The 22726-nt window shown below is 36.4% G+C and overlaps 1 protein-coding gene across 13 annotated transcripts in view; it reads left to right on the top strand.

The window, feature by feature from the left end:
• grb10b (growth factor receptor-bound protein 10b) overlaps positions 1-22726 on the top strand; it is a 162153-nt gene that overhangs the window by 64004 nt on the left and 75423 nt on the right. For all 13 annotated transcript variants that reach the window (XR_012391981.1, XR_012391978.1, XR_012391980.1 and 10 more), the window contains 2 exons: positions 16153-16360; positions 19967-20108. Coding sequence is in view for 8 of the 13 variants with exons in the window: in XM_009292073.4 (XP_009290348.1) it covers positions 16153-16360; positions 19967-20108 (350 nt within the window). In the remaining 5 variants the exon portion in view is untranslated. The remainder of the gene's footprint in view (positions 1-16152; positions 16361-19966; positions 20109-22726) is intronic.

Raw genomic sequence — 22726 nt, 5'->3', positions numbered from 1 at the left:
AGCTAATGTTTTGCTTCCCTGGACGTGTAGGGAGAATTCTTCATTTCCTCTCTTGAAAACAACATTAAAAACTGAATGGTGTTATTGTTGCTTGTGAAATTAAAATATTATTTAACTTACATATTCTTGTGAGTTGGATTTTTGTGTGAATTTTACTGGAACAATAGCAGATGCATTATTTTGTTGTTGTTTCTCAGGTTGGTATAAGTATTGGTACAAATACACTCATCGGCCACTTTATTAGGTACACCTGTCCAACTGCTCGTTAACGCAAATTTAAATCAGCCATTCACATGGCAGCAACTCGGTTGAGTCAAGACGATCTGCTGCAGTTTAAACCAAGCTTGAACATGAGGAAAATGGGACATTTCTGGAAAAAAAGGGACATCTGGTCACCCTTATGGGAGACTAAAACAGGGCTACTTGAAATACAGATTGGGCTACAGCCACTCCGAGCTGTAGTTTAGCGATGTCGCTGTTTTTTAACAACAGCAAGCCGAAAGGGATACTTCACATTATCGGAATGCAAAAGCATAATGCGTTTACCGCATCATGACGCAAATGAATTTTTCAGCCAATCAAGAGTCCCCTCCTTCAGTGGGCCCTGGGGGTTTAGCTCCACCTAGGCCTTATGCTAATCTCTCCCTGAGTATAAGGCACACATTCACAAGAGCTCACAATATTCTGACAATGAGGTGAAGAAACTGTAGAATGTGCGCACAAAACTATTCTCGTGGCTTGAACATATTCTGATTGAACCACTGAAGACATGTGAACTGTTTTGAGGATGTTTTATCATTGGAATTTTTCTGGACTTTGAACAAGTCGAGATCATTGCTGTCAATGGAGGATCAGGGAGCTCTCAAATGTGATCTAAAATATCTTAATTTGTCTTCTAAAGGTGGTTTGGAATAACATGAGGGTGAGCAATTATTTACAGAATTTTCATTATTATCTCTTTATTAATTGGCTGAAGATCGGACTACTGCAGAGTTATTTATAGTATTTTCTTGTTGTTGAGGTCAATGCTTCTCCTATAACACATGGTTCTGATGGCCCTTCGGGCAGTAGTATCCAAGGCATTGCATTCTTTAGCAGTAAGAGTGGTTTTTGTGTGGTTGGCAAATAGGGTTTATAAGATTATGGACGGTGAGGTGTATGAAACTCACTGATTAGATTGATGCTTTCCAAGAACAGGCTCTGATCCCCATTATTGTGTTTTCAGTTTCCTACTCTCTACTCGTGCTCTGCTCTTTGACTGCCGTGGGCGATTTTACCACTTCTGATTACTTTTACATGCACATCAATTTAAGACACAGAATCATTCATTCATTCATTTTCTTGTCGGCTTAGTCTCTTTATTAATCCGGGGTCGCCACAGAGGAATGAACCGCCAACTTATTTTACGCAGCGGATGTCCTTCCAGCCGCAACCCATCTCTGGGAAACATCCACACACACATTCACACACACACTCATACACTGCGGACAATTTAGCCTGCCCAATTCACCTGTATCGCATGTCTTTGGACTGTGGGGGAAACCGGAGCACCCGGAGGAAACACACGCGAAGGCAGGGAGAACATGCAAACTCCACACAGAAACTTCAACTGAGCCGAGGCTCGAACCAGCGACCCAGTGACCTTCTTGCTGTAAGGTGACACCACTACCTACTGCGCCACTGCTTCGCCCGACACAGAATCAATAAAAAAATATTAGCTATCGTACACACACACTTGTACCTATATTCCAGTGGGGACTGGCATTGACATAATGATGTTACTACTGTATAGACTAAACAGTGGATTCTATTCATCTCACTACCCAAACTCTATCCCTAAACTTTACAAGAAACAATCTGCATTTTTTACAATACACATTTTCTGTATGATTTAATATTTACCCCTGGAGATTTTGGTTTAGGTCCACACAGTGACTCAACTCCCCATGAGTCTGTGTATATTCAGGTTATACAGCTTTCATGTCCGCACCAGGACATAAAAACAAGTACAAGTACAAGTACAAGTACAAGTACAAGTACACACACACACACACACACACACACACACACACACACACACACACACACACACACACACACACACACACACACACACACACACACACACACACACACGTTTGTTTTTGTGAAAAGTGGGGACATTACATAGATTTCCATTCATTTTATACTATCCAAACCGTATGTTGTATTGCCCTCACCCCAACCTACCCCTAAATCCAACCGTCACAGGAGACAGTGTACAGCTTTACTCTCTGATTATTCTGTAGGATTTATAAGCATTTTGAGAAATGAGGACGTCACCAATGTCCTCATATTTCACCTCCTTTTTGTAATACCTGTGTGTCATACCTAAGTCGCACACATGCAGAAATAGAGATGGAAAATTCTGGATAAATTAAAAAAATAAAAATACAACTTGTATGTTTACTTTTTTCCCCAATTTCTGTTTAACAGAGAGAAGATTTGTTCAACACATTTCTAAACATAAAAGTTTTAATAACTCATTTCTAATAACTGATTTATTTTATCTTTGCCATGATGACAATAAATTTTATTTGACTAGATATTTTTCAAGACACTTCTATACAGCTTAAAGTGACATTTAAAAGCTTAACTAGGTTAATTAGGTTTACTAGGCAGGTTAGAGTAATTAGGCAAATTATTGTATAATGATAGTTTGTTCTGTAGACTGTCGAAAATATATACATAGCCTAAAGGGGCTAAAAATTTTGACCTTAAAATGTTTTTTAAAGAGTTAAAAACTGTTTTATTCTAGCTGAAATAAAACAAATCAGACTTTCTCCAGAAAAAAAGATATCAGACATGCTCTGAAAATTCCCTTGCTCTGTAAACATAATTTGGGGGGGAATAAAAGAAGAAAAAAAAAAATGAAATACATACACACCCACAATTTTTCTGAATTATTAGCCCTCTTGAATTACTAGCCCCCCCTGTATATTTCCCCCCCCAATTTTTGTTTAAGAGAAATATTTTTTTTCAACAAATTTCTAAACATAATAGTTAAAAAACTTATTTCTAATAACTGGTATCATTTATCTTTTCCATGATGACAGTAAATAATATTTTAATAGATATTTTCCAGATGCTAGTATTCAGCTTAAAGTGCAGTTTAAAGGCTTAACTAGATTAATTATGCAAGATTAGCGTAATTACTCAAATCATTGTATAAAAGGGGCTTGTTCTGTAGACATTCAAAAAATAAATAGTTTAAGGGTGCTATCAATATTGACCTTAAAATGGTTTAAAAAATATATAAAACTGCTTTTATTCTAGCCGAAATAAAACAAATCATACTCTAGAAGAAAAATTATAATAGGAAATACTGTGAAAAAATCCTTGCTCTGTTAAACATATAAATATATATTTAAATTAATTTTCTGTCCTTGTCCCATTCCTTTTATTTAGTCCCCCACCTATCCCCCACCATACTATACATATCTCCCTCCTTTTCTCATTCTCAGTATGGAGCTTCTATATAAAGGTACTGCATTGTTTGAGAACTCTTCAGAGCGCTGTCTATATTTGTGAAAAGACTAGCTCCACTGCTTCCTTTCACATGTATAAATCCGTGTGTGTTTTTTTTTTTTTTTTGAAGCACACGTCTCCCCCCACGGGCCTTCCACAGGACGCTCATGCCCAAACAACTCCTCCTTTCCTCTTTTAGCATGCCTGTCTCTTTGTTCGCTCACAATTTGCATGTTAATTGTCACCAGCTGGATGGTCTAATGGACTCAGTCATAAAAATGGTGCTACAAAACATGTTTTAAAACTTTTGCATTTGTCTTTAACAGTCCACCAATTTAACCACTTTGTCTTGGGCACAGAATCAGCAGCCTCAAAAGCAGATTAACTTGGATGTTTTTGTCACATTGCCACTAATGGAACCACTACTAAAGTGGACCCAAATTACTGACATCTCAGGGTGTTTTCAAGCATCAACCTTTACTAAAGACTGGAATCTACTTGGACGTTTTACATAGACAAATGTCTAAGGCCCAGAAATACCGTGAGATTACTGACCATTCCAAATGATCTAGTCATAAGTAAACAGTACAGTCAGGTACAATAACTCAAATTAAACGGCACAAATCCTTATTGATCCATTGTGATCATTGAAGTTCTCTTTGCTAGACTCAGGGTGTTCACACATGCTAGGTTTGATTCTAGTACAACAAACTTTAGTGTAACAAGTGCACAACATGTTAAAGGGCACCTATGGTGAAAAATCTACTTTTCAAGCTGTTTGGACAGACATGTGTGTAGGTATAGTGTATAGACCGTCATATTTCCCTGCTTAAAAATCCAGCTTAAACCAGCCTAGCATGGTTGGCTGGTTTTAGCTGGTCGACCAGCCTGGTTTTAGAGGGGTTTTGGCCACTTCCAGGCTGGTTTTCAACCATTTCCAGCCTGGTTTTAGCTGGTCAGGCTGGGAGATTACCAGCTAAAACCAGCTTGACCAGCCTAGCCAGGCTGGGAGCCCAGCCAAAACCAGCTATGTCCAGCCTAAAACAGGATAGTTAAGCTGGTTTTAGATGGTTTTGGCTGGTCACTTTCCAGCTTGACCAGCTAAGACCAGGCTGGAAATGGCTGGAAACCAGCCTGGAAGTGGCCAAAACCCCTCTAAAACCAGGCTTGTCGACTAGCTGAAACCAGCCAACCATCCTAGGCTGGTTTAAGCTGGATTTTTAAGTAGGAAGGGGTGATATAAACACATCCAGTCCTTTTTTAAAAATAAAATAACATAAAAACGGTGGACCAATCCAGATCAGATCGACTGCAACTTGACGTAGGAGTGCGGTCCTCACGCTCACCAATATTGATTGACAGGCGCGCATCATCACATCCTCAATTTATTGTTTCACGTCCTCCATTTTCAGCGTGTGAGTCAAAGCGATGTCACTAAAGGAACACCCTTGCTCTGTTTTTAGATGTAAGGCTCATTGGGCTCAACACAAGATCAATATTCTTCACATTATCGTTCTAATCGAAATTATTGTCTGTACCTTTAGGTAGGTTTGCAGACATGTGTACTTTTCATTATGTCTACCTTAAACTTCAGCCGTTTGCATATCACGCGGTCACAGAAGCTCCCTGTGATCTTAAGGTGCAGCTGGAAAGTTCAAGCGTGTTGCCTCATGTGTGCATCTCTCCATTGGAAATAAAATAACGAACTTGCCTGCAGGTTGCACACCAGAAGCGCCGCTCTACGTGGCTCGGCTCAGCATTTTAGAATTGTAAACATAGGTTTCTATCAGGGTACACACAACGGCGCTTCAAGTCGGTGGCTGTCCGCGGAGCCCAGCCACGATTCGGGACACTTCATGTTTCTGCTGCGCCACAGAGCGCCATCTGAATAGTTTCATTTTAATTAACATGCGAATGTCTGAGTGTGCCGTGTCACGGCTCTGGTGCCTCAATCAAAGTTAATTCAGTGGTTTATTAGTCTCTGTGTACAAGCTCAGCACTTAAAACTAGCACACAGAGTCGGCACCAATGGCCTAGTGGTTAAGTGCGCCGATATATAGCACTAAGGTGCTCACAGCGACCTGAGTTTGATTCCCGGCTCGAAGTCCTTTGCCGATCCTTCCCCTCTCTCTGCTCCCCATAATTTCCTGTCAGTTATCTACACTGTTCTATCCATTAAAAAGGTTAAAAATCCCCCCCCAAAAAAAAAAAAAAAAAAAAGACAAATGATTTTGTACTCTCTGCTTGTTGTGTCCGAGTCATACATGTACAGCTGAATGCTGGTCCTCTCACTTATGTTGCTTCTCTCTGTCTGCCTGTCGCCATACACAAAGCGGGTGAGCTCTTGGCTCTTCCTCCTTGTTAAGTTGGGCGGGAAGTCGAAACTAATTTTCATGTTAACACACCCCTAAAACAGCGAGCTGTGTACAAGCCCCCAAAATAACACTTTTGAACACATTATAATAAAAAAATCTGAACTGTGTTTTGAACTGAACCTAAACTGGCACACTCAGAAGAACCATAACGTTAATATTAAATCATAAAAAAGGGTAAACTATGTGCCCTTTAATGCACTCTATACTTACTCTGACATACAAACTGATGAACTATAGTAGGTTTAGTTAGTGGCAGGTTGTCAAACTTTTAATTAATTGGAAATGATTGGCTCATTTTTGGTTTGATCCCAGCCAGCCATGTGCAGGCTGTTTGCTACCTGACAAGAGTTGGCAGAACTCAGCTGACCTCAGCCTGGATTCTAAACAGCTTTCTTCTCTGTAATCAGATTCTGGCGCAGCAGTCTCTACTTTCACAAATACTGTTGGCATTAGTGTAATCAGCCGATTTCCCACACAGTAATAAAATAGTTCATTGGTTGTAGTGTTCCCGTGGCTGCTGAGTCAGTTTGCTTTGCTTCTGGACTTGTTGAAATGTTGAGTACTGACTGCAACTGGAGGACCTCTACTATTGAATCATTCATGTCTCAGAGACACAGGCGTCTGTCTGAGGAATTTATTAGATTTAAATGATTTTATTCATTCTTTCAACTGAGTCCCTTATTTATCAGTGGTCACAACAGTGGAATGAACCGCCAACTAATCCAGCATACTGTGTGTTTTACGCAGCGGATGCCCTTCCAGCTGCAACCCAGTACTGGAAAACACCTATACACCCTCACAATCACATACACACATACATTATGGTCAATTTCATTCATACCATTCACCTGTATCATATGTCTTTGGACTGTGGGGGAAAACGTTGCACCCGGAGCCAGAACAAGTGCTGCCTAAACGATATTATGTACTGTAAAAATCAAAAGCTTTTAGTATTCAGTCCATCTCTTTTTTACTTACTGTTAAGATTACAGCACATGTTAGTTATCACGCACCTGCACAGTTGAGTATACAGTAGATTTGCTCGACACCTGCATGTGAAAACTCTCTTTTTACTTTTTCTCTTCAAAATTTAAAGGAACACTACACTTTTTGGGGATTATTTTACAAGTCCACTTGCGTTAAACTGTTGGATTTATAATTTATGACTGTTATGCAACTGTATTCTCTGTAGTTACATTGTGTACTAAGACAGAAAAGTTGTTTTCTAGGTTAACATGTCTAGAAGCTGTACTCTAATTTTGGCTTTTCAGATTTTCAAGTTTTGTATAATATAATTGCAGCAGAGTTATTACGCTTGAATGAGTATAGTTTCTGTCCTTATCAACCTAGAAAATAGCAAATAGCAACTTTTCATTGTCCATCTGTCTTAGCTTGATGTAACCACACGATGCCTCAAACTCATTCATTCATTTTCCTTCGGCTAAGTCCCTTATTTATTAGGGGTCGCCACAGTGGAATTAACCACCGACTATTCCAGCATATGTTTTACACAGCAGACATCCTTCCAGCTGCAGTGGAGTATTGGGAGACACCCATACACTCTCACATTCACACACACTCGGCAATTTAGTTCATCCAATATGCAAACTGAGCCCCCGTGACGCCTATATATTCATTCACTCATTTATTTTGTTTTCAACTCTTTATTAATCAGGGGTAGCCACTGCAGAATGAACCGCTATCTTATGCAGCATATGTTTTTCTCAACGGATGTCCTTTCAGCCGCAACCCAGTACTGGAAAACACCCATACACACTCTTTCACACACATACCCTAAGGCCAATTTAGCTTATTCAATTCACCTATAGCGCATGTCTTTGGACTGGCTGGGAAACCAGAGCACCTGGAGGAAACCCACATGAACACACACACACACACACACACACACACACACACACACACACACACACACACACACACATATATATATATATATATATATATATATATATATATATATATATATATATATATATATATATATATATATGTGTGTGTGTGTGTGTGTGTGTGTGTGTGTGTGTGTGTGTGTGTGTGTGTGTGTGTGTGTGTGTGTGTGTGAAAAACTCTGTGGACCCGAGTTTTATATATGTGTGTATATATATATATATATATATATATATATATATATATATATATATATATATATATATATATATATATACATACATACATACATACACACACACACACACACACACACACACACACACACACACACACACACACACACACACACACACACACACACACACACACACACACTCACAGGCCACTTTATTAGGTACACCTGTTTAGCTGCTTGTCAATGCATTTAGGCATGTAGACATGATCAGAACGATCTGCTGCTGTTCAAACAGAGCATCAGAATGGGGAAGAAAGGTGATTTAAGTGACTTTGAATTAACCACACTTTAAAATTTTACATTATTGAAATGTAAAAAAAAAAAAAAAAAAAAAAAAATATATATATATATATATATATATATATATATATATATATATATATATATATATATATATATATTAACAAATAATAAGTAAATAGGCTAAATTTTCAGTGACACTTTATTTTCATGTCCTGTGAAGATGCTGTTGCTGAACTTCTGTTTGAAATTGACTTGTCATATTATTAGTATTATCATATTAACATATATGATTTTTTTAAACAAACTCCAGTAGACACCTTTATGTGTAAATTTCTATCAGTTTTTTAAACAAGGCAGGCTGAGAATGGATTGCAGCTCCCTCTGCTGGATATACAAAAATATGCTTCCTACAAGCGCATGAACTGAACTGATAAAGCAACATTACACACACAAATGTGAATATATTATCATTTACAGATCTTTTTTCAAATTCCTAATCAGTATGACTTTCTCTTTTCTTATGTGAAAAGGTTGTATCAGACTTAAAAAATAAAATGATAATCTAAAACAGGTTTTTGGTAGCTTTGTGCAAAATTATGATAAAATGTTTTAGCCAACAAAGGAATAGATGCAGTTTTAATTCTTTTGGTCCGATTAGAAACTTTGCAGTGTGAAAGCGAATCGCTCCAAGAGCAAAGAGCAACAATCTTAACATTTGCAATCTCTGTTTCGAAACAACTGAATCGATTCATAGGTGTGAAAGCACCCTAAATGTAAGGAATTATTATTATTCATTTGAGCTATAACTTGTACATGTGTCATATGTGGATACCCAGCTCGGGTATCCAAAATACTTTGTATTTAAGTGTTAATAACTTTTGTACAGTAGAATAAAAACCAAGATGATGCATATGTGCATAAGATATAGCTGTAAGGGGGTCTGGTGCAATGCTAGCCCCTTAAATCTTAAAGAGAAAGTCGATGAAGTCACAGTACCGGGTCCACAGAGTTTTTGAGGTCAAACAAATCTTACTTCGACGTTTTTTTCTCATTTCTAGTCCAAAAATGTAAAAAATCTTAAACCAAAAAGCATTTTTTAGACTAGTAAAAGATTTGTCTTGTTTTCAGGAAAGAAACTAGTGAAAATTAAGTAAAATTAAACTTACCGCTTTGGCAGGTTATTTAGTTTGTTTTAAGGAAAACTCATTTCATTTTTTTTACTTGATCTTTGTTTCTAAAAACAAAACTTTTTTATTGTCTACAAAATCCTTCTTGATTTGAGAGTTTTTAGATACTTAGACTAGATACTGTATAAGTCAAAACCTTTTTTGTCCTTTGTTGACTTTTGTTTTAAACACAATAAGTTTGCACATAGCACATATTTATAGCACAATATGCAAAAGAATAATGAATACTGTCATTTTAAAACATTAAAGATCCTGCACCCTATTTATTGCTAAACTATATAATGAGTGACCAGAATATACAGTATATGTAACTGTCTTTATGTTTATGACGATAGATTTTGAGGCAAAGATTGGAGTACACATTTGATTAGAAGTGTTGATTCTCAGAAATATGGTTTTGGAGTCCTGTTTTTCATGATAAGCCATGTTCAATTAAAACGTCTTGTAAATCACGGTTCTTTCTAGAATGATAGACCTGTTTGTCTGGTTTGAACAGACAGTTTGAGTTCAGACAAAGGACAGTAAACACGTCTCACAATCACAGATGCCAGCATGAAATGAAAATTTATGTTATTGTTAGCAGAAGTTTTTTTTTTTAATATATTTTAATTTTAAAATATTTGACACTTTATTTAATATGTTATTTTAATAATAAAAATATTTATTAATTTTTTTTTCATTTCCAATTTAATTTAATTTAATTCCTTTTTTTAAATCTAGTAGATTATTAAATTTTAAATGTAATTTAATTATTTACATTTTTTTATTTAAAAAACAAATTTAACTCAATGTTTTATTTTGTAGTTTGTCATTTTAAATGTTATTAAATATTTTAATTTAAAAGTAATTTAAATATTTTATTTTATTTTATTTTTTAAATATTTTAATTTAATATTTTATTTTGTAGTTTATTTTTTTCAAATGTTATTTAATACTTTATTATACATTTAATTTTTTATTATTATTTTTTACATTTAACTTTAATAAAATTTTCATATAATTCAATATTTTATATAAAGTTTAATTTAATATTTTATTATCTTTGTTATGTGTCATAATTTTTGTGGTATCTTCGCTATTTTATTTTATTTTATTTTATTTTATTTTATTTTATTTTATTTTATTTTATTTTATTTTATTTTATTTTATTTTATTTTATTTTATTTTATTTTATTTTAGCAAAGGTTCAAAACCTTTTCCCTTTGGCACACCCAGTGGTGTGATTTCACTCTCGGCCTCCCCACCATGTAAGTGTGTGTGTGTGTGTGTGTGTTCGGTGTGTGTGTGTATGTGTGTGTTTGTGTGTGTGTGTGTGTGTGTGTGTGTGTGTGTGTGTGTGTGTGTGTGTTTGTGTTTGTGTGTGTGTGTGTGTGTGTGTGTGCATCTTAGCTCTCCGGGATCTCTAAGTAGAGAAGGGGCTTACCTGTCTCTATTAATACATTGGGATCAGCTGATTATCTGATGGGTTTGGAGAAAAAGGTCTTGCAGAGGGCACAGGTGACCCAATCTTTGGGTCGGGAGATGAAAGGGTCAGAGATAGAATGGTGTGCAATTTCAGTCAATTTTCTTCTAAACAGATAAGATTTAATAAACCGAACACTCTTCAGTATTTTACCATGTTTAAAAAAAAATCTAATGACCTGACAGTTTCAGGAGATTTAACCATTTGAACCTAGATAACCATAGGAAAGATGTGTAGTTTAAAGCAATAGCTGTTTATGTTTAATTCAACACAAAATAAGATGTAATAAAGATTTTTTTGAAATTAGTAACTATTGACTTTCATAGTAGGGAAACAAATATGAAAGTCAATGGTTACAGGTGTTCAGCTTTCTTCAAAATACCTGATCTATCCCTTTATGTTTGAATATGCATAATGAGTGCATGCATGTGTATGAGTGTGTGTCTGTGTGCGCTTGTGTGTGTGTGTGTAAGAATGCTGGAAGTTCTAGAAATTGCTTGATTTTAATTTAGAAATTGCTTGATTTTAATCTTGTGTTTTTAAGGTTTGATAAGTGCTTAGATCTGAAATAAAGTGTTAGTTTTTTCTAATTTGTCATAATTTATTTTACTAACTAGGTAATAAATATTAACTATTTAAAATCACAAAAAAGTAAAAAAAATAAAATAAAATAAAAACTTCCTGCCAGCTGCTAGTCACATTACTTGTGTTCTACAGTATTACCTGTAGGTGGAGCTATATGAAACTCGTATCACCAAAGCTATAGCTACTTTACGTGACACAGAGAATGCCAATGTCATGTTATTATTAATCTTAATTATTTAATATTCATTCTAAACAAATAATAAGATCAATAACACAAATGGCTCATAAATAGTGCTTAACTTTGGAAAAGGTGTAAGACCCCTTGTGTGAGTGTGTCTTGGTATTCTCTTAGTCGACTAAAGTGATAGTTCACCTGAAAATTTAAATTTACTCACTATTTACATAGACTTGGATCTAAACTTTTATGACTTTCTTTCTTCTGTCGAAAAACAAAGCAGATATTTTGAAGAAAGCGGGAAACCTGTAACCATTGGCTTCCATATTTGTTTGTCCTACTATGGAAGTCAACTTTTCTGTGAACTACCTCTTTAATGGTAGTGGCAACCACATCAGGAAAATCAAACATTAAAAAAGGAGACTTTTTTCTTTTAGGGTAATATTTGCAGACCGTATCATATAAATAAATAATTATATCTAACAAAACAGAGTGTGTATGTGTGTTGCGCATGTGGCAAAGTGGTGAGTGCAGTACAGTCTCTTTGGTATATGTTTTGATTTTGTGTTGTATTTTTGTGGTGGAAATTCTGTATATTAAAAAAATAGATTAATGGTATGTCAGTTAGGTATATCAAAAAGATATATCCAATAAAGAGTTTCACTAATCCTAATTTGTAAAAGATTAATATGTTGTTTTTATAATACTATGACGTCTGAGAGTTAAACGGTCCCATTACACATCTGCACATCCCTGATCGCCCTCAAGTGGTGTAATTATGAAATGCCTTTTTGGAAGTTTATAAATTGTGTTTGATACTCTCATTTTAAGATGTGCAGCAATTGTTTCAGCAAAATACTATGTATTTTACTATGTGGCAACTGCTATATACTGTAAATATACTGTACTGTACTGTACTGTTATTTATTACACATGACCAGTATTGCGTGTAATGACATTTTTCCACTAAAAAAGTAAAGTAATTATAATTTTTAGGACATTCTTAGGTAATTTAATTACAGTTTAATTCAGCAGTTCGGTATTAATTAGTTCATAGGTTTATTTTGCAGAATAATTCTGTTGTTCAACTTAAGAAGGTTTCATTTATCAAAATGATTGCTCATGCAGTGCGAATCGAACAATGAGTGAAAAATTAGTTCATGAAATTATAAAACAGGTATACATTTTTATGAAACACTATTCCTTCATGTTGCATTATACCTTCACTATAACACAAATCGATTAAGTGGATTGAAAATAAAAAGTTGTCAAAAAACTCAAGAATCATGTTGATTCAGCTCATTTTTAATAAGTAGTTTAGTAAACATTTCCCAGAGATGGAAGTGGTTGGAAGGGCATCCGCTGCGTAAAAACGTGCTGGATAAGTTGGCGGTTCATTCCGCTGTGGCGACCCTGAGTTAATAAAGGGAGTAAGCCGACAAGAAAAGGAATGAGTTTAGTAAACAGCAAAAATCTTTTTTTTTTTTGAGCGAAGCAGAGAATGAATGAATCGAATGAATCGAAATTAAAGGCAATATATAGGATGTATGAAATATGGTGTCATTACTTCAAACCAGTTTGTGCTTTGATGCAAGTCTTATTTGTTTTGTTATTTTTAATAAAGCTAAAGGATTCCGTTTGATTCAAATGTAAAAAAGTAAGAGTTAATTTTCATTGTCTATGTATTGAGATTTATATTGGGATTTATAACTCCTATGGAGTTGTACTAAGTTAAGCAATTTAATGATTGAGTACACTGTCAATGTGTTTGTAAATTAAACACAATAATTAGCTTTATCATGAACTGTATTTTACTGTAGGACAGTTATGCAGTATGTTACGGTATTTTTAAATTTGCATTGTGGAAAAAACTATTTTACCGTAAAGATTGACAATACTGTAAATACATATACAGCAATGTTAATGGTGCTGTAAATGTAAATACAGTATTTTTGCTGTAAATGATTTATAGTAAGTTACTATAGATTTTACAGAAAGTTGTTAACAGTGTAATTAGGTTGTTTTTCAGACATAGTAATTAGAAAAGTGATACTGTTATTGTAGTTAGTAATTGGTAATTAATTCAATTTTTGGAACTCACCCGAGACTATGGATGCATCCGAAATCGTGTACTTAAGTAATTTATGGTACGTTAAAAACAGGATTTGAGCAGAGTAGTATGTCCAAATTCATAAGCTGCGTCCCAAATGGCAAACTATACACTATGCACTCATGCACTATGTACTTATGCACTTACACACTCAACAGGATAGTATATGTATGTAGTGTCGTCCCAAATGGCACACTAATGTTTTTTAACTAAGCGGAAATTCAAACCGTTTCCCTAATGACGTTTGACGGTTGCCAAATTAGTGAAATAAACGACCGAATTATCAGATAATACCTGCCGTGAGTATAACCGCATTCACCATCGGGAGGCGCTATAATCACTCTCGTAGAAGAATTTTCACCATCCAAAATAAATAAAGTTATTCAACATGTGCGTCCAATAGCTCCGCCCCTTCCGCTACGTAAGCAAACCTGCGGTCCATCAAGTGTCCATCGTTACACACTTCATTTTAGCGGCTGAATGAGTGCATCATCCGGGTAATTAAAGTGCACTTATTATTTTTAGAGTTTTCAGTGTGAACACACTACTTACACTATTTATACTACAAAATGGCGTAGAATAGTGCATAAGTATGCGATTTGGGATGCAGCTACAGTATTTGTTGTGAAAAAGGACTACTTTTTTATTTATTATTTTGTCTCTTTTCTTTTCTTTAAACAATTGTATTTGTATTGCATAAAGGTGATATAATGAATGAACTTCTTCTGTTGAGTGTAATATGCCCTGCATAATGAAGCGTTTTTGCAGAAGTAGATGAAGCTGATAGAAATGCAAAGGCCTGATTGTCTAAAATTAACTTGAGCTCTGCAGCTAAACTTTCTGTGAGACAGAGGCACGAGTGACAGCTAAGAACTGAATCTAGCATAGACCATATCTGGTGTTTTATCAGAGTAAGCTGTATAAAGGCAGCTCGCCCTATATGAGAGTGCTATTAAATTTCATGTGTGCACAGACGTTTGGCAGAAAAGAGGAAGTATGTATGGGTGCGGCCAATGGAGGACTGGAGAATGATTAATAAGTGAAGATATCCAATAAACTCCACCTGTTAATATCAACTACGTATAAATGGAATTTTGTGAATCGAATTATTCATTTGTATCATTCATTTGACTGTGAAGATAAACCTCTCCTGACCCCTTTTATTGAACACATATGTAATTGATAACTATTCCAACATATTAAAAAAAAAACAACAAGTACCCGAATGAACGACTACCTCTGGCGAGATTCTAGAGTGCACGTCCAGTGAATGCTACACTATCCCATGATGCCTTGCAAGAGAATTCATTAATGGGAAGGGACGCAACTGACGTGGGTAGGTCACATTATAATGACAAATTGCAGATGCAGTAGATCTAAGTTCCACTCATACTACTCACATTCATACTAGAATAGAATGTAATTTTTTTAATGGTCGTGAAGTAAATTCCAATTCAAATGTAGTACACACTTAGAGTAGGTGATTTTAGATGCAACCTACACTTACGCAAAAAAATGATGCTTGCTGTTTGTTCAAACTACTTATTTAATAAGAGCTAAAACAACACAATTCTTGATTTTTTGGTGGGGGACAACTTAATTGTTTTATGTTCAATCCACTTAAATGTGTAATAACTAATACCTAAATACTTTCATGCTATCCTGACACAAATTAATTGTGTAAAGGCCAGCTTTTTTTAGAGTGTACAGATGAAATCTGAATTATTAGCCCCCCTGAATTATTAGCCCCATTGTTTATTTTTTTTCTGTCAATTTCTGTTTAATGGAGGGAAGATTGTTTCAGCACATTTCGAAGGATAATAGTTATAAAAACTTATTTCTAATAACGGATTTATTTTATCTTTGACATGATGACAGTAAATAATATTTTGCTTGATATTTTTCAAGATACTTCTATACAGCCTAAAGTGATATTTAAATGCTTAACTATATTAATAAGGTGAACTAGGCAGGTTAGGGTAATTAGGCAAGTTATTGTATAACAATGGTTTGTTCTGTAGATTATTGAAAAAAAAAAATTAGCTTAAAGGGGCTTATAATTTTGTCCCAAAAATGTTTTTTAAAAAAATTAATAACTGCTTTTATTCTAGCCGAAATAAAACAAATAAGACTTTCTCCAGAAGAAAAAATATTATCAGAAATACTGTGAAAATTTCCTTGCTCTGTCAAACATCATTTGGGAAATATTTAAAAAAATAAAATAAAATCAAAAGGGGGCTAATAATTCTGACTTCAACTGTATATAACATGTTGTAGCGGGATATACCTTAAAAAAGAAACTTAGATTCAATATTTTCTACTTCTTGTAACTTCTTGTCTTTGTTTCTTTCCCCCCCCCCAGAGGATGACGTGGATCTGGAGGCTCTGGTGAATGACATGAACTCTTCTTTGGAGAGTCTGTACACATCATGCAGTGTGCAATCCGAGTCCACTCCTCTTCTGCACAACGGCCAGCCACACCGACCCTCCGCCTACCACACACACGCTCAGCCAATCTCCCCACACCAGAGACTGCGGCGGTCCCAGCCCATGAACATCCTCGCTGTCAGGTAAAATCCTGCACATGTAGACTCTATAGGGGTAGAATAATACAGATTTTTCATGGTTCGGTTTTCAGTTTTAGCGTCGCTGTTTTGGTATATGATACAGTTGAAATCAGAACTATTATAGCCCTCCTGAATTATTAGCCCTCTGTATATTTTTCCCCAGTTTCTATTTAAGACAAGATTTTTTTTTTACATATTTCTAAACATAATAGTTTTAATATATCATTTCTAATAACTGATTTATTTTATCTTTGCCACAATGATAGTACATAATACTTCACTAGATATTTTTCAAGATACTATCATTCAGCTTAAAGTGCTAGTTAAAGGCTTTACTAGGTTTCCAATGAAGTATTTTCAGCCTGATCACACAAGAAAACGTAAGTATTTTATGTTTTGTCAATTTAGTGGATAATTCGTATGAATTTGTACGAGTTCAGTTGTACAAAAATGTACTATTTTAAAAAGGAGGCGTGGCACCCAACCCCGCCCCCAACCCTAACTGTCATTAGGTGTGATGGGCAAATTGTACTAAATTGTACGAATTAGATCGTACAATTCATACAAATTAGCCACTAAATCAAAAAGTTACGAATTGCTGTGAGATTGCGTTGAGTACTTCACCTTACATTGAACATATATTTAAGAAAAATTATGTTTAAAGGTTCAGGACACCCTGGAGAACTTTTTTTTTTATATATTAACAGATTTGTGTGTGTTGAGCATCAGTTAAAACAATGTTAGCACCTTTCAGCTTTAATTGTGGGGAAAACTGGATAATTTTGAGCTTTTGTCAGTTAATTTCAGCTTCCGGTTTTAAAATGATTTTTGGGGCGGTATCAAAATCGGCGACGTAGCGCAGTACTGCAAGTGCAATGATGACGCGTCGGTTTCTCATTATTATTCATAGCAGAGTTTTCTTATCCTATGAGAAGAGCCGGCTGCTTAATTATTCATGAGACCTGCCAGACCTGCCAGTGTCAAGCCCGAGCTGAGAGACACGGAAACCACGGCACAGTATTTAGCCGTTCATGAAGGCTCATATGCGTTTGTTTCCATGATCCACGGGGTTTGTTGCATGTTTTCTCCCGCGATCTTGTCAGGGCCGATCATACAGCAAAGCTGTGTGTGTGCTGCTAGCATTTTTGTCGGGAGAGCAGCACGAGAATTAGAGAATGGCAGACGCTATCTTTTATCAGGAGTTCGTTCACATTCAGACACATCGCCATGCTGCTGTGTTTGCCTAAATCCTCCAGATTACCAGCAGGGCTAATGGTTAAAATAGACAGGTCAGGAGACCTGCTGCACTGAGTCTGCTGGTTCCGGGGATTGAGGGAGAATCCTCATTTATAGTGTTTACATGAACACACTTATCTTTACAATGATATAAATTGTGGTTGTCTGTATATGAAATTACAAATAACAAATGTATCAGGGCATTAAATCACTGTTCATTTCTTTGCATTTTAACTTTGTGAACTATAAACTCATGCATCTCCTCTTTGTGTCTCATTTTGTGAGCTAACTGTCAACAACAGTTATTCGCTCCCCTTCTCCCCTGCTGGCCACGCCCACTCCTGCCCGATGCTCGCGGAGCACCACGCCCAATAATCATGCATCTTTTGAAAAAATTCTGAAGTAGACTTTAACCGAAAGTGGGGAGTGTCATGGCCCTTTAAGCAGCGATTTTTAGATTTTTTTTTTAATGGAGCATGTTAGCATTTGTGCAAAGCATTTTGGGGTCACAAACATAAAGCGTTACAAATTATATTAAAATATATATCCGAAACAAAAGCTCAAATCAGACACAATGTTTTTCAGCAGAGAGAGTTGCTATTCTATTGTACTGAAAGCTCTGACAATAAATGGTTTCCATTTGGTGAGCATGTTTTTCCCTCTCAGCTGCAGGAAGTTGAGCATAACGAGCTTGTGAACGAGGGTTCACTCAAGCAAAGGTTCACTCAGAGGTTACTTTTCTTCAGCTCTGAATTCCATTTCACACACCAGAGATGGGAAGTAATGAAGTAAAAAGACTTTGTTACTATACTTAAGTAGATTTTTCAGGTATCGGTACTTTTTTAAGTACATTTTTGAGGCAGTACTTCTTTTCTTCCACTTGAGTACAAAAGTGTAGTCAGAACTTCAACTTTTACCAGAATCGTTTTAAACACGAGTATCTGGACTTCTACTTGATTAAAAGATGTTTTTACTTTTGCCATCTGTCACACACTACCTGATGCTCTGAAATCTACAGCATGATTGTGTGTGTGTACCTTGTATTATTACCAATTGTCCCCACAAGTATAGCAATATCAGCATATTTGGACCTTGTGGCAAATTTTTTTTAGTCCCCATGAGGACAACAGCTCATAAATCAAGTATTTTATCAAATATATGAAGTCATTTGAAAATGTAAAAGCACAGGTTGTTTCCTATGAGGGTTGGGTTTAGGGGTAGGTGGATATAATGTGCAGTCTGTACAATATAAAAATCATTAAGTCTATGGAAGAACCCATACAAATAGCTGTAAAGGTGTGTGTGTGTGTGTGTGTGTGTGTATGTTTACTTGTTTATGTGGTTTACGAGGACACAGTTATATAATGATATGGCATGAGGTAGCTGTAAGTTGATTTATGAGGACAAGCCTTGTGTCCTTGCAATTCAAAACACTTAAAAATCATACTTAAGTGTTCTTTTGACATTCCAAATCCGTAACAGGTTTACTTTTAGAGTTGTAGAGGGTTTAGGGTTAGGGGGACATATTATACAATCTGTACAGTAAAAATAACACCAAGTATATGGAAAGAGGCCATACAGATAGCTGTAAATGTAGGTGTGTGTGTGTGTGTGTGTGTGTGTGTGTGTGTGTGTGTGTGTGTGTGTGTGTGTGTGTGTGTGTGTACTTGTTAATGTAGTTTACGAGGACACGATTATATAGTGATATGGCATGAGGTAGTTGTAAGGTGATTTATGAGGACAAGCCTGGTGTCCTTCCAATTTAAAACACTTAAAAATCACACTTAAGTGGTCTTTTGACGTTTCAAATGTGCAACAGGTTTACTGTGATGGTTGGATTTAGGGGTAGGGGGATAGAATATACAGTCTGTATAGTATACAAATCATTAAGTCTACGGGAAGACCACATACAGATATCTGTAAAGGTGTAAGTTGTGTGTGTACTTATTTATGATGTTTACAAGAACACATTTGTATAGTGATAGGCATGATGTAGTTGTTAGGGGATTTATGAGGACAAGCTTTGTGTCCTTGTTATTCAAAACACTTAAAAAATCATGCTTAACGTAGTCTTTTAACATTCCAAATTTACAGTATAAAATACCTTATTTAAATAGAGTCCTCATAAACCACATATACAACTATGTATGTGTATGTGTGTGTGTGTGTTTCAGTAAATTTCTGTTGAAGTTACCACTTCAAAACGGCTCAAAATCTAATGCCAGCTTCGAAAAATACCCAAGATTTTAGTGTTACCCAATGCTGATAACAATTCAAGGCCAACAGTAATTATTTCATTTGAAAGATAAAGTTCTTTGCACCTTTCATGTCCATAACACAACCCTAAATCTGACTTTGGATTCATTTCTGTAGAAGACTTCAGGAAGAGGCACAACAGTACCGGACGTCTTCACTGCCTGCCATCCCAAACCCCTTCCCGGAGCTCTGCAGTCCTGCCAGTTCCCCAACGCTCAGCTCTGGCTCCTTACCTCAGTGTCAGCCCTCAGACAAATATGTAAGTGACCTTTGTTCTCATTCCTGTTTCACTCAGAAATGGAAACCCCGAATCATATGTAAGCCCACAATATATTTTTCATTTCCACTGAGCACAACAGCAGAAATTCTGAAGAATCTTTGCGCTACTAATTTTTTATGAAGCATCAGTTTTTGTGGTGAAGTGATGACAGTAAACCCCAGACCGTTTTCTTACTCATTAATTAAAGTGCACATTATAAAAACCCATAGGAAAATCCTGATTGAATCAGCAGTGAGTTTGTCTCCCAGGTTTTATAGGGGACCTGTTATGCAATAATTGCTTTTATAAGTTGTGTGGCAACAGTGTGTGAATATACCTGTTTCTGTAATATACTTGTATATCTCAGAGATTCTCAAAGAGTTATTAAAGGGTCACGAAACACCAAAACACATTTTTTGAGCTGTTGACAGTCGTATATGTGTCCCACACTGCTAAAAACACTATTAGGACACCTATATTTCACTAAAAAGTGTAAATTGGTTGTTTTTGCGTTATTTCAAGCAAATTCGTACTTCCTGTTTGAAACGAATTTTTGAAGCTGCGTCACATCATGACATAATAGCGTGTATTCCAGCGTGCAGACTGGGCGTCTGTGCCAGAGTGAGTCTTATTACGTCTTACAGTGTGATGCATTAATGCATGAGTAAGGCTTGGGTCAAACCAATCAGCGCGCTCTATTGTGCAACTTCAATAATATTTTTTAGCGTCACCGTGTTAACGCCACAGAGACGCCACGTTGTGTTGGCAAAACAAGCGTGAAGTGTTGTTTTATAGTTTGCTGCCATTAAGTTTCGTTTTCATTTTCTCTCTGTGAGAGCTCAGCTGGTTCACGTGTGGATTAACAATGTACGCGACGCTCGACAACAATAACTTACGTGTCTAAGGAGGAACATTGTTTACCTGAGAGCTGTTCTCATCTGCAAACGCTGAAATCCGGATTCGCTTGTAACGTTAGTCTCCTCTTCATAAAGACGCGGCTCTAGTTGCTGGTGATTGTCCTGTCTCTACAGATTTGGTAAGTGAGCGACCAGTGCTCTTTGTTTATTCAGTTTGTTCGTATCGAATTAAGTTAACTATTGCACTGAGTGCAAACACAGCACCGCATTTTGTGACCGGAATAACACACGCGGCTTTCTGACGCTACCTGCCGTGTGCATCTAAGTTTCCGGGAAATGCAGAGTTTTTTTTTCTCTCATTCGCCGTGCGGTATCAAACATTGCATGAAAAAATACACGCTTAGAGCAGATCCTCGAATCAAATATCGCGTTTGTCGCGAGGGGCATGAATGAATTCCCTGAATGAAAGAGCCAAACTGCAGTTAAAGTCCAACATTTAATAATTTGGCAAATAATTCAACTACAGTTGTCCATGTAGGTTAAACACCATCACTTTCTCATGTGTGTGTATTTTGACTGAAACTCGCGCGTGCCCAAATAGACACTCCCACACCATCCCACTTTAGTTCCTCCGACACTCCCCCCTAAACAGAGCTGGACACGCCCACTTTTCTGACTTTTTCCAAAGTAGAGGTGTGAAAACACCCTGCTGAAACGAGGGGGTTTCATGGCCCTTTAAACATACTAGCTGATACTTCACATACACACTCTAAGGACATCAGACACTTATTTTGCATCTTGTAAAAAGGAGCATCATAGGGCACTTTTAATGTCATCCCATTCTATCTTTAAGTTAGAGAAGGAAAAAGAATAGGGGAACAAAACAGAAACCGGAAACAGAAAGAAGCCAAAAGCAGGTATTTTAATTATACCTTTACTTTATGTCTGGAGCACATTGAGTTTTGGCAATTATTCTCATGAAGTTATTGATAATATTCTTACACTTATGTAATGTAGAGTGAAAATGGCTTAAATTGCAGTCACATCTATCATATAATCAATGAGGGTTTGTAACATATCTTTTAAGTTTTATGGGAACTTGACATTTGTCACTATGGACTGTCATTTTGAAGAACTACACTCACCGGCCACTTTATTAGGTACACCTTTCCTACTGCTTGTTAACACAAATTTCTAATCAGTCAATAACATGGAAACAACTCAATGCATTTATGCATGTAGACATGGTCAAGACGATCCGCTGCAGTTCAAACGAGCATCAGAATGGGGAAGAAAGGTGATTTAAGTGACTTTGAACGTGGCATGGTTGTTGCCAGACGGGCTGGTCTGAGTATTTTAGAAACTGCTGATTTACTGGGATTTTCACGCACAACCATCTCCAGGGTTTACAGAAAATGGTCCGGAAAAGAGAGAATATCCAGTGAGCGGCAGTGCTGTGGGCACAATTGCCTTGATGTTGCCAGAGGAGAATGACCACAACACGTCAGAATAGGGTCAGAATTTGCCGTCAGCAACATGAAAGCATAGTTCCATCCTGCCTTTGTATCAAGGGTTCAGTAGTGTAAAACCAATTGAGCATCGTGTAAACACCACAGCCTACCTGAGTGTTGTTTCTTACCATGTGCATCCCTTTATGACCACAGTGTACCCATCTTCTGATGGCTACTTCCAGTAGGAAAACACTCCATGTCATAAAGCGCAAATCATCTCAGACTGGTTTCTTGAACATGACAATGAGTT

Source organism: Danio rerio, chromosome 16 (assembly GCF_049306965.1).
Source record: "Danio rerio strain Tuebingen ecotype United States chromosome 16, GRCz12tu, whole genome shotgun sequence".
NCBI classification, from domain to species: domain Eukaryota; kingdom Metazoa; phylum Chordata; class Actinopteri; order Cypriniformes; family Danionidae; genus Danio; species Danio rerio.
This window is presented reverse-complemented; position numbering and strand designations above follow the sequence as displayed.